Below are 12,726 nucleotides of genomic sequence, written 5' to 3'. Positions count from 1 at the left end.
ATGTCTGGTTTTAATACGTAAATTTCGGACAAGAACATAAACGTGCCAAGTCATATTTAAAAAAGCATTAATATATCATTTTCTTTGGTTAAGACAATGTTCTGTGTATCGTCAGAGTTTTCCGTCAGCTTGGTAACAATAAGTGAAATCGATTGTTATATGTACACGATAGGCTAAACTGGGTCAGCAGCAACAAATTTCTTGTAGTTTAGGAAGTTACATGTGTTGTCGAGCTTTGGGGACTTTTTTTTTTTTAGCTAAATAATTTTAAAAATTTGGTTTAATTAAATTTTTGTTTTTTTTTTATTGTTTTTGTGTAGTCTATTTTCCTGCACATTTAACTTTTGATGTGGTCTGTAGCCATAAGTAAGCTGAGAGGAGCTCAGAAAAGACACACTGCAAGCTCTACATCTGTCAGAGCAGGCTGACTAACGGACTCTCAAATAGCTCCTTCAGCAGCCAGCGCAACACAGAAGGAAACAGTACACATTTTTTTAACCCCTTTCCTACATTAGACGTACTATTCCATCCATGTGACCTGGGACCTAAGTCCCAAGGACGGAATAGTACGTCTAGCGCGATCAGCTGCGCTCACAGGGGGAGCGCAGCTGGTCGCGGCCGGGTGTCAGCTGATTATCACAGCTGACACCCGACACTGTGTCAGGGGCAGTCACGGACCGCCCCCGACACGTTAACCCCTGGCACACTGCAATCAAACACGATCACAGTGTACCGGGGGTTTAGGGGGCTCCCTCCGTGCTTCCCTGAGACCCCCGCAGCAGCGTAATGTGCAGCGCTGCTGTGGGGGCCTCCTTCCCTGCAGGTCCCCGGATCCAATATGGCGGAGGGGACCTTCAGGGGCCTGCAGGGAGGCGGCTTCCTCATGCCTGCAAAGCGCCGGCATGAGGAAGCCTGCAGCACTGACAGGCAGATCCGCAGCAGTTCCACAGACCATGTACAGTACAATGTTATCCAATGGGATTTCAAATCCGCAGTGCACATGCTGCGGATTTGCTGCGGTTTAAATCCACAGCATGTCAATTCTTTATGCGGATTCCGCAGCGGTTTAACACCTGTTCCATTGTCCAGGTGTCAATCCGCAGGGGAAAACCGCTGGCAAATCCGCAGGAAAACCGCAGGTCACTTTACCTGTGGTTTTACCTGCAAATCCGCAGGTGAATCCGCAGCGTGTGCACTCACCCTAAAGGGGGTGCTACTAGGCACTAACCGTGCAGGGTGCCAAAATCGGCCCATTTTCCTTTTTGTAATTTTTAAAATGTAAACGATGAAAACATAGATTTTCTTTTGCCTAAAATGCAAAGGAGATGTGTCATTTTTAACTTTAGGCCTTTTAGAGATCATTTCATTTTCCACTTGCTTAACTGTTCACAATGACAGTAGTTTTGACCAGGGGTGTCCAAACTTTTACATGCCACTGTATAAAAAGCCATATTGAAGACTTAATACTTGAAGATACTATCATTCACAGATTAGCAAGATTGTGACATCTATTTTCTAGGGTCCCATGATAAAAGATTTATATCAGACTATTTTTGAGCCATCAAAACTGTCGCTAGAGCAAGATGCGCCAAATTTTTTAAGAGACATGCACATCTTTCCGTTGTCAGGTTCAGGTATGTTTCGGTCATATGGACAATTTGTTGTCTGTGCTTATATGCCCCCTCCTGGCGAAGCTGTGTCACCTCTTCATATATTTAACTACGAAGCTGCACAAACTTTTTTCAACACTTTTTTTTTTTGTCTAAATTCTAATGCAAACTTATGAATCGATGCCTTAGATTTTACTCCCCCATTTCTACCCTATCCCTATTATCCTGACTGCCTTATTCTAGCAACCAAAAAGTCTTGTTTTTTATTCAGGTCTTTTCCCCTCTGAGTTACCTTGTCATAGGGCTCTGGCCCAAACGTACATTTCAAACCTGTTGAGTTAGAGCTACAATTTTTAAAATATATTTTTATTGAAAACAAAATTTATGCTTTAAAGTTATGATTTTTTTTCCCTAAAATCCATATTATTAAAAAATATTTCTTTAAGTTTTTGCTGCATTTCTCCAGAGACAACACAGAGAATCCAGGTAACGATTACTGTGGAAGAGAATCAATTAAGAGGGTCAAATATGAAGTGAGAAAGTAATTAAGAGTCAGTACATTATAGAAAATCAGAAGTGAAACTGAGCATTGACTAACGCATTATACAAGCGCTGGACCTTTCTATTTATTAAGCTTTAAGTATTTTGTGTAGATTATCTAATACTAGTTTACAATATAAAATATTTTAACAAAATGATACTTGCGCTGTGACTCAATGGAGAATAAAAATATACATATATACATATATATATACATATATATATATATATATATATATATATATATATATATATATATATATATATACAGTATATAGTTACCTGTAGGATCAAGGCAATAAACTGGGTATTGATGGATCAGACTACAAAAAGACTAAACAAAACATAAGTTTTAAATCTGAAAATGCAAAGCCATATCCAAAAAAAAAAAAAAAGTGTGAAGTGGTTATATGATATATAGTTTACAATATACAATGAAAGCAATTGTTACCACCCACCTTTCGGGTCTCCCCTTTTTCCTTATAGATTGTAAGCCTATGAGCAGGGCCCTCATTCCTCTTGGTATCCGTTGATTTTTGTGATTGTTATTCTGTAATGTCTTTTTGTATGCACAAGACCCCTCCAAAATGTAAAGTGCTGCGGAATATGTTGGGGCTAGACAAATAAAATTATATATATATCCACACACAATGATTTGTGTCTATGGTCTGAATATGAATATGGAGACATATATACTGTATATGTTACTTTGTAGTGTTTCTCTCTTTTTTTGCTGTGAAGTAAGTTAATGGCTCCTTTGCTGGGATAATGAGGCATCATTTTTAATTAACCTAGGAGGTTTACAAGATTTTCCTTATTATTTACTTCATTATTTACTTCAGTCATGTCTTTACTTGTTTAAGCAATTAGCTTTAAATCAAATTAAAAGTGATGCTACAAGAGAATTGTTTGATTAGAAGTGGCAATACCTTTTAAAGAATGTGATTTGTATTTATAATGCTCCACAATACATATTGCTCGATGCTAACTTGTATATGCTGATATATGTGGTCATTTCGTACATATATAAGATATTATAGTGGGTAAATTTGTTGGTTATAGTTTTTTTTATAAATCCAATCACTGAACATTTTCCCAATATTGATTTATTTTTATTTGGTCACATGCAGTGAAGGACTGACCATTGGGAGTCCTGTGACAAGATTTTAAGTCAATTGCAGCACTCACAAAATGTTATTGTAGGCCATGAAAGAATAGAAAAATGCTCTTTGATGGCAATTCGGTAACCCAAGCACAGTATGATGTGGGTTAGGCTGATTTCACACATCTATCTTTCCCACTCCAAGTATGGACTGGCTGGTAGTCTCTTGACTCAAACTCAACAGACTCAGGCCCCCTTCACATGTTCGTGTCGCCAGTACGTGTGGCATCTGTTTTCATATGTACTGGACAAACATACCCACACGTACCTATGGTGAATTTCACATGTCCATGTTTCCACAAGCACCATGTGTCTGTGTGAGACATGTCCATTTTATCCCAGCAGCACGGATACAAGTCCGTGTAGATACTTATAACACATGGATGACATCCATGTGACATGTACCGGAATAAAATGCATTCAAGAAATTACTGAGTCTTAGGGTCCTGTTTCACATAGGGACGCACTAGCGATCCCGACAATGATACGGCCTGGTAAGGATCGCTGGTGTGTCGCTAAATGATCGCTAGTAAGATGTCAAACAGGCAGATCTCTTCAACAATGCAGCAACGATCCGGCGTCAAACACAGTGATGCCTGCTGGGCAGCGGGACGCCGACGATGAAAAAATGGCCAAGGACATTCGAGCACGATCAGCAATATCCAGCGGGGGGGCGGTCGCCGCTATGTGTCACATGTAGCGAGATTGCTGTTGCGTCACAAAATCGGTGACGCATTAGCGATCTCAATATGTGAGATGGGGCCTTTAGGTGTTAAAGATGTGCAAAGATAATACAGTTAGGTCCATATATATTTGGACAGAGACAACATTTTTCTAAATTTGGTTCTAGACATTACCACAATGAATTTTAAACAAAACAATTCAGATGCAGTTGAAGTTCAGATTTTCAGCTTTCATTTGAGGGTATCCACATTAAAATTGGATGAAGGGTTTAGGAGTTTCAGCTCCTTAACATGTGCCACCCTGTTTTTAAAGGGACCAATAGTAATTGGACAGATTAAATAATTGTAAATAAAATGTTTATTTCTAGTACTTGGTTGAAAACCCTTTGTTGGCAATGACTGCCTGAAGAAAGGCCCACAAACAAACAGCAACTGAAAACCACCGCAGTGAAGGCCTGGCAGAGCATCAAAAAGGAGGAAACACAGCGTCTGGTGATGTCCATGAGTTCAAGACTTCAGGCAGTCATTGCCAACAAAGGGTTTTCAACCAAGTACTAGAAATAAACATTTTATTTACAATTATTTAATCTGTCCAATTACTTTTGGTCCCTTTAAAAAGAGGGTGGCACATGTTAAGGAGCTGAAACTCCTAAACCCTTCATCCAATTTTAATGTGGATACCCTCAAATGAAAGCTGAAAATCTGAACTTCAACTGAATTGTTTTGATTAAAATTTATTGTGGTAATGTCTAGAACCAAAATTAGAAAAATGTTGTCTCTGTCCAAATATATATGGACCTAACTGTAGATATATATATATATGTCAGATATATAATTTGTGCCTTTCATGTGCAGCCTATTGTACAGCTTTCTATTAACCTAAAAAATAATTGAAAAAAAATGATGTGCGGTCCCCCAAGTTTATGGCAACCATCAAAAGTTAAAACGGACAGCTAAGAGCTGATAATATCAGGCTGATAAGCTCCATGGTTATCACATGAGATGCTCCAATTCTGGCGCTTTGCCTTGGCTTTTCCTGATGCCTTGGTGCTTTGGAAATCGTGGTAATGGGGCTTGGTGTTGATGTCAGCTGTGAAGTGTCCAAACACAGCTGACATCAAGCCCTGGTGTTATTAGTGGAGAGGTGTCTATCAGACACACCCATTAGTAGCCCAGTAATAATAAGGAAAGACACACAAAAATACTTTATTGAAATAAACACTCCCCCACACTTTCTCTTGGTTCACCACTTTATTAAAAAAGAAAGAAAATCCCAGGCAGCGTGAAGAGCCAAGGCAAAGCCCCAGAATTGGAGCATCTCGTGTGATGCTCCACATCTGGGGCAGCTGCAAGGTGATATTTTTAGACTGGGAAGGGCTCAATATCCATGGACATTCCCAGCCTGATAATATCAGCGCTCAGCTGTCTGTTTTACCTTTGCTTGTTAACAAAAATGGGGGACCCCATAGTAATTTTTTTTCATTTATTTAGTTATTAGGGTAATAGAAAGCTGTACAATAAGCTACACATGCAAGGCTCAAATTATATACCTGACGGATATCTATCTTTGCACATTTTTAAAACAATAAAAATTAGTAGTTTCTTGAATGTATTTTTTTCCGGTATGTGTCACAAGGACGGAATATGGATGGTACACTCATACACACAGATGGCCAAGAGAATACCACACAGATAGTAAAAACAGACCGTCTCCCACATCATGTTTTTTAAACGGACATGTGAAGGAAGCCTCAAATATATTTATGACGCTGTTGAGTTTGGGCCAGGAGACCAACAGCCAATCCATACTCAAACTGTGAAACATGAACGTGGCCAGAACAAAAACGTGGATGTGGACATTCTATGTTCGGACTATAAAACATGGTTGTTGCCAGTTCATACTCGGGCCATGAAACATGGATATGACCAGTCTGTACTTAGAACATCAAATGTGGATGTGGCGAGTCCATACTCGGACCTTAAAACATGATTACTGCCAGTCCATACTTAATCCTTGAAATGTGGATATGGCAGTCTGTACTCGGACCATGAAACATTGTTGTTACCAATCCGTAGTTGAACCATGAAATATGAATGTGGTCAGTACGTATATCATCGACCGGTCACTGACTCTGACAAGTGGTTGGAAAGGGTACTAAAACCTTTAATGTCCGAGATCCCAGGCCTTCCTTTGCCTTCCACTGTCACTGTAAGATAATTATGGCATATCATATGAATGCGCCATTAAAGTCAGAGATAAGGATAAGCATCTCAGCGAAGAATTGAGCTGCTTAGGCCTGTTTCACACTTCAGTTTTTTCTTGTCAGTTAAAATCCGCCAAAATGGCGGAAAGCGGATCCGTTGGTAATTGAAGTTAACGGATGCCAGCAGACCGGTATTTTGACGGATCCGTTGGCTGAAGAATTTTAAAGGAACCGCAGTCCGGGGACGAGAGAGAATTTTTTTTTTTTTACCGTTCGCCAGAAGTGATTTCAGGGTTAAATTTCCACCTGAGATAATTCCTGCGGACATGCGCAGTACACAAATACGGATCCTTCTGCCAAAAAAAATGTTACAAGCTCCGTCCGGGCAAGTTGGCGGATGAAAAAAAATTCGCGGATCCGCAAAAAAACACATCCGACGGATGGCCATCCGTCAAGATCCGCCACTAATGCAAGTCAATGGGAAAAAAACGGATCCGCCAAACAAAATGGCGGATCCGTTTTTTTAGGAAAACGGCGGATCTTGACTGATGGAAAAAAACTGAAGTGTGAAACAGGCCTTACATGTCATGTGGCTGTAAAGGAACATTGATCACTAGTGATTTTTGGTGAATGTTGATAATCTGGCACATTTTATGATTTATTTTTGCCATGTCCCCTTTTTCTAGACTCTGTTCAAAACTATCTAGTGATATGCAAAAAACTATTTAAAACACATAATAAATATTCATGCATAAACTAAATTAGGTGGAAAATGTATGTTTTCTGGTGAATATGGAAGCAGAATTCTCCTGCAATTTTATTTTATGAGCGTCCCCCTGAGTTCTGCCTGACTATGGTGTTATGTATAATAGGAGCGTCGAGGGTTAAAAGGGTATTGTAAAATGACAGTGATTTGTACAATTTACGTCTTGCAGCCTTACTGGCAGGGATTGCTACATGCCATCTCTGGTTCTATGGTGCCAGAGGTAAACTACGGACACATGGATTGAATCCATCATATTATTTGATGTTACATTCAAAAACTTTTGTTCAGCTTTAAAAGAATAAGCGTTAAGGGAAACTTGTTTGCAATGCACTGGCAGATAGTTTTGTTGCAGGCAGTCAATATGGTATACTAAACAAGCATCATTAATAGGCTTTGCTTTGACAGCCACAGCAGATGGATTGCTTGCATTTCGATTGGAGAAAAAAAATGCTGTATTCATAGACCTGCTTTGAATGATGTGTTTAGTAATTGCCCTTATAAGATGTCTGATTTTGGAAGTGGAAAAAAAGAATAGAGGAAAACAAAAAGCGGTAGTGAAAGAGAAAAGTCGCATATTAGGCCCAGGTATTGTGTTTTGTCACTCAGGAATTAAATTACCATTAATCAGTTTTTCCAACACTGTCAGGTTGTGTTTGTTTTTAGTGTAGGTTTACCATGTCAAGTGCAGCACTAAAAGTATGCGATTGTGGCAAGTCAGGCTCAAAATGTATTGTTCGATGTCCAGTAAACTGAATAACTGGTGATACAGAATGCATAGTGTTGTGTAAGGCTACTTTCAGACTTCAGTTTTTAAGCATCAGGCGCGATGCGGCGAAAAATGTAAAAGCCGGTTGCCACCGGATCCGGCTTTTCCCCCATAGACTAGCATTATCGCCGCATTGCGCCTGATGGCCATGCGGCGTGTCCGGCTTTTGCCGGATACGGCAAAAAATGCCTGTCCTGCGTCTGCAAAAAACATTCCCTGCAACGTTTTTTGACAGCACCGGACTGCTTTTTTCCACTGTGCATGCCCGAAGACTCTCTCACCCTCTCCCTCTCCTGCACTGTCTCCGGCCTCAACAGATGATCCGGCGGGCTGTGGCTTCTACCGGATCAGGTTTGACAACTTTTCGCCGCAGCCCGCCGGATTTAAAAATCTGAAGTCTGAAAGTAGCCTAAGAAGGCTGGTCCCTTCTCTCCCTGACATATTTACTGTATGTGCTTGTGCGATAATATTGCACAGATATCAGTTGTCCACTACTTTATCATTGATGACCTATTCTCAGAGATGGTCATCAATGTCAGGTCGGTCGGGTTCCAACACCTGGCACCTCTACTGATTAGTCAGTCTCAATGTCAGCAGCCGTGTATGCTCAATTACGGAGTTGCTCAGTCTTTTGATCGTGGCTGCGGCTGGTTACTGCACATCCACCTCCTATTGATTTGCAAAGGAGGTGGATGTGCAATACCCAGCCATGGCCACTATTAGAAGACAGCGCAGCTCCACATTTGAGCATTTCCGGCCAATGGCCAACACCGAGAACAGCTGATTGGTGGGAGAGCTGGGTGTCGGTCCGGTCATCAATGATAAAGTAGTGGACAACCTCTTTAAGACTCTGAAGATTGCATCACAAACATAGTTAAGGATGTATGCAACTTTATGCCTTGTAGTCATTGTCAGCTGGGGTGGCAAGGGCCCACCAGTAATATTGACTCTGGGGGCCCAATGTTCAGCTACATGCAAATATTACATCACCCGCTTTCACAAATGTACCTATGCTTCTATATATTGATAATAAACTAAGTAAGCCACTAGATAAGAGTCTTACTCCTGCACAGGGGTCCACTTGAGGATTCACCTGTTCCACTATATGCCAGTCTGAACCTGCATTCAGTTTCCTCCGCCATCAAAGCCTTTAAAAAAAGTGTAATTTTCAATATAAAAGCTGCTCCTGCTTGTGGACATCAGCTGTCCTCTTCATCCCCATCCCCACCCCCAAATACACATGTATGCCCGGTTCTGACTAGCATGCATGTGTATTTAAAGGGTTGAAAGACAAGCAAGGTACTGCCGAACCTTTCTGCAAGCAGCTGATAGTGTATGTCCGAAAAGAACAAAAAGATCAGGCGTGGAAATTCAAAATGCTCTATCCTTATTTTTACTACCCCAACATCATCTCTCAAGGGAGAGTCGAGAGGCCCCTAACATGTTATATACTCAACTAATTCAAGCCGAGATCAGTGTACTAAGTCAACTTTTTCTTACATATATGGGGACCTTTGGACAGTGATGTTAATTTTTTTTAAGCATTTCTTATCTGTATTCATTTACTCTACCCCAGGAAATTAAGACTAACCACAACATACACATTTTTAGGCACACCCTAAAAACATCTGTTTAAGGCGGCCTAGCATATTCCCTAATTGAAGTCCTCTTATATATAGCCGGTTCACTATTTCTCTGAACATAATTCTCCTTCAAACTTCACCGCACCCAAAAGCACCACAAATATCGGCTTGTGACTAGCTCGTGCAGCCTTTATCTACCCGCCATTCCCTAAGAGATGACCCGACCATTGTAAGTAAGCACCTATACATTGGGTCTCCCCCACCTCATTGTAGATAGTAAGCTCTTACAAGCATGGTCGTCATTATTTTTGCTTTAATTATTGTATTATCTTTAACGTTACTTATGACTGCTGTATATGAACCTCTGAATTGTAAAGCGCTGTGGACTATGTTGGCGATATATAAAGATTATTATTATTAAATCACTTCTGATCATTTGTTGTCAGTTGGTAATTTAGTAAAAAGGTTATAATCTGATTGTAACGTGCTGTGGAATATGTTGGTGCTATATAACTAAAAATTGTTATTTTTATGTTGAAATTATACAGTCTTTTTGTATAACTAACGTACATTTTCCAGTGTCATCTATAATTATTTTTTTAGGGTGTTTATTTACACTCATGATCATGAATCTAATGCGCAACTGATCAGCAAAGTGTCAGACACTTTTTTCCTTACGTAAAAATATTCTGTCTGTAGTAAGAAAAAGCTATGTGAATGGCAATTTTTTTGTGCTCCCTTTTAAAGGAGGTACTCTTAAGTTATGAAATTGCTTTAAATTGTTAGACAGTATGAAAATAAGCAAGATTTCAAGCGACTTGCTTTTTTAACTTCTGTCATTATCCTGCAATGAGAGCTTTTAAATTTCATAATATACAGTTGGTTTTCAAGGAGCTAGGCCAATGGAGATAGGCTAACTCCTAATATCCCAACCACTTCTCTCCAGCTCTTTGATTTCTATGCAGTAGTTTGCTACTTACCTCCCTTCTCTTCAGTCTCAGTTTCTGACAAGCTACTATTATAAATCTTCCAAAATATGCCCCCACCATCAGCTGCTTCCAGAGCAGTTCTCCTTATTTCAGATGTTATCTCTATATGTTAATGTAATGGTAACAGTGTACAATCCAGAACAAACCAATGATCGCTGAATGTGTTATAGCAGAACTTCTGCTGAGCTTTAAAGTTCTACTAATACAGGTCTACTCACCAGAACTGTCACTCAAGGTGGATAGCCTGCCAAGTCAGAAAACAGGAAGGAAGGAGACTTCATGGCCCTGAGCTCCTTGAGAGACAGCTTGGGAATATCTGGTTAACCTTACCTGATTCTGAGTGAATCTGGCTAGCTGAATTTTCCTGAAAAGCCATGTGGTTGGTTGTGCCACTGTGTAGGGAAAACTTAGAAGAGGACACAGAACTAAATATACTCCTAAAGGAAATCTTCTATCACCAGGTTTTTGGCCGTGCAATCTGAGAAAAAAAAGCTGCAAAGTTGTCAGCAAACCAATAGGCCATAAAAATAGCAATTATCACACAATGGTGGTCATCAACAGCATATAATACAAAACCTACAAGTACAGTAGTGTTCAAAATAACAGCAGTCCAATATGACTAACCAGGTGAATCACTATTTTTGGTATAAATTATATTACCACATGTCAAACAAATTACCAGTTGGTGCAGTAGAATCTAAGAAAACCAAGAGACTCCGCATTCATGATCTGTAGGTTTTTGAGTGTATTAGAATAATTAATTGAAAGGGGGTGTGTTCAAAATAATAGCAGTGTGGAGATCAATTAGTGAGGGCAACCATTTTGTGAAGAATCAGGTGTGAATCAGGTGGCCCTTATTTATGGTTGAAGCCAGGCATGTTATATATGCATTTCTCCTTGAAAGCCTGAGAAATATGGGTCGTTCGAGACATTGTTCAGAGGAACAGCATTCTTTGATTAAAAAGTTGATTGGAAAGAGTAAAACTTATATAGAAGAGCAGACAATGATCGGCTGTTCAGCTCAAATGATCTCCAATGCTTAAAAATGTAAAGTCAAGCCAGAGTGATGCGGAAGAAAACGGAAGACTACCATTCGAATGGATGGAAGAATAGCCGGAATGGCAAATGCTCAGCCAATGATCAGCCCCAGGATGATCAAAGACCGTCTCTGGTCTGGTCTGATGATATGAGTCTTTTGGTGGTAATTCTAAGCGGTATGTGTGGAGAAAACCAGGCACTGCTCATCACCTGCCCAAAACAATCCCAACAGTGAAACGTGGTGGCAGCAGCATCATGCTATGCAGGTGTTTTTCAGCTGCAGGGACAGGATGACTGGTTGCAATTGAAGGAAACATGAATGCGGCCAAGTACAGAGATATCCTGGATGTAAACCTCTTCCAGAGTGCTCTGGACCTCAGACTTGGCTGAAGGTTCACCTTCCAACAAGACAGTGACCCTAAGCACGCAGCTAAAATAGCAAAGTACAGACTCATGGCTGTACTAGCTCAAAAGGGTGCTTCTACTCAATACTGAGCAAAGGGTCTGAATACTTATGACCGTGATATTTAAGGTTTTTTAATACATTTGCAAAAATTTCTACATTTCTGTTTTTTTTCCAGTCAAGATGGGGTGCAGAGTGTACATTAATGAGAAAAAAAACTTTGAACTTTTTTGAATTTACTAAATGGCTGCAATGAAACAGAGTGAAAAATTTAAAGGGATCTGAATACTTTTCGTACCCGCTGTAAATGTTTTGAAAATTAAATGTAAGAATCTACATACCTTCTACAATAACCGTAGGCTTTTACGAAGAAGCCTTTTGAAATACATATGCCATCTGTCTGAAAAGAAAGAGGCAAAAAAAAGTGTCAGTTTTGTGTATTCCAACTCTATACAGACTGTATTTTTTTCTTCATCCCGTTGGTGCAGTTAAAAAAAAAAAAAAATAGGTTAAAAAAAAAAAAAAAGAACATTTTTCAACAAGGTTTATTAAACCAATTACAAAAGAGCCCACAAGAATTTACAGAACATAAAACCTACATGTCACAAACGTGAGAGAAATAAAAATAAGATGTTCCTCTGTCAAAAAGTTAAAAAAAAAACACCTCTCACTCATTTATGCATATGATAAAATGCTGTATTGACCCGTTGGTACTTTTTTTTCCTCAATAGGTTAAGTCTCAGTGTCTTTCCTTGTTGTCAGGAGTCCGGAAATACATGGGATGTTCACACTGTAGCTTGATATATATGTATTGTTTTTTTTCTTCCTACAGTAATCTCCAGCAACTATCAGACGTGCCTGGGTCTCCTAATGCACTACCCACCGATCGGTGACGTTCACTCCCTCATTCTCAAGGCTCTGTTTCTGCGAGACCCAAAGGTATAGTAACACTAAAAGCCTGTTCTCTTCGGTGCCTCAAGCA

General features: G+C 39.8%; 1 protein-coding gene across 1 annotated transcript in view; it reads left to right on the top strand.

The window, feature by feature from the left end:
- The window catches only part of TBC1D5 (TBC1 domain family member 5), a 741,163-nt gene that overhangs the window by 538,861 nt on the left and 189,576 nt on the right, over nt 1-12,726 (top strand). Inside the window, exon 16 of the mRNA XM_073568086.1 lies at nt 12,577-12,683. Coding sequence (XP_073424187.1) covers nt 12,577-12,683 — 107 coding nt within the window. The remainder of the gene's footprint in view (nt 1-12,576; nt 12,684-12,726) is intronic.

This window comes from Dendrobates tinctorius, unplaced genomic scaffold (genome assembly GCF_039654945.1).
Source record: "Dendrobates tinctorius isolate UK_male_01 unplaced genomic scaffold, ASM3965494v1 ptg000005l, whole genome shotgun sequence".
In the NCBI taxonomy this organism is placed as follows: domain Eukaryota; kingdom Metazoa; phylum Chordata; class Amphibia; order Anura; family Dendrobatidae; genus Dendrobates; species Dendrobates tinctorius.
This window is presented reverse-complemented; position numbering and strand designations above follow the sequence as displayed.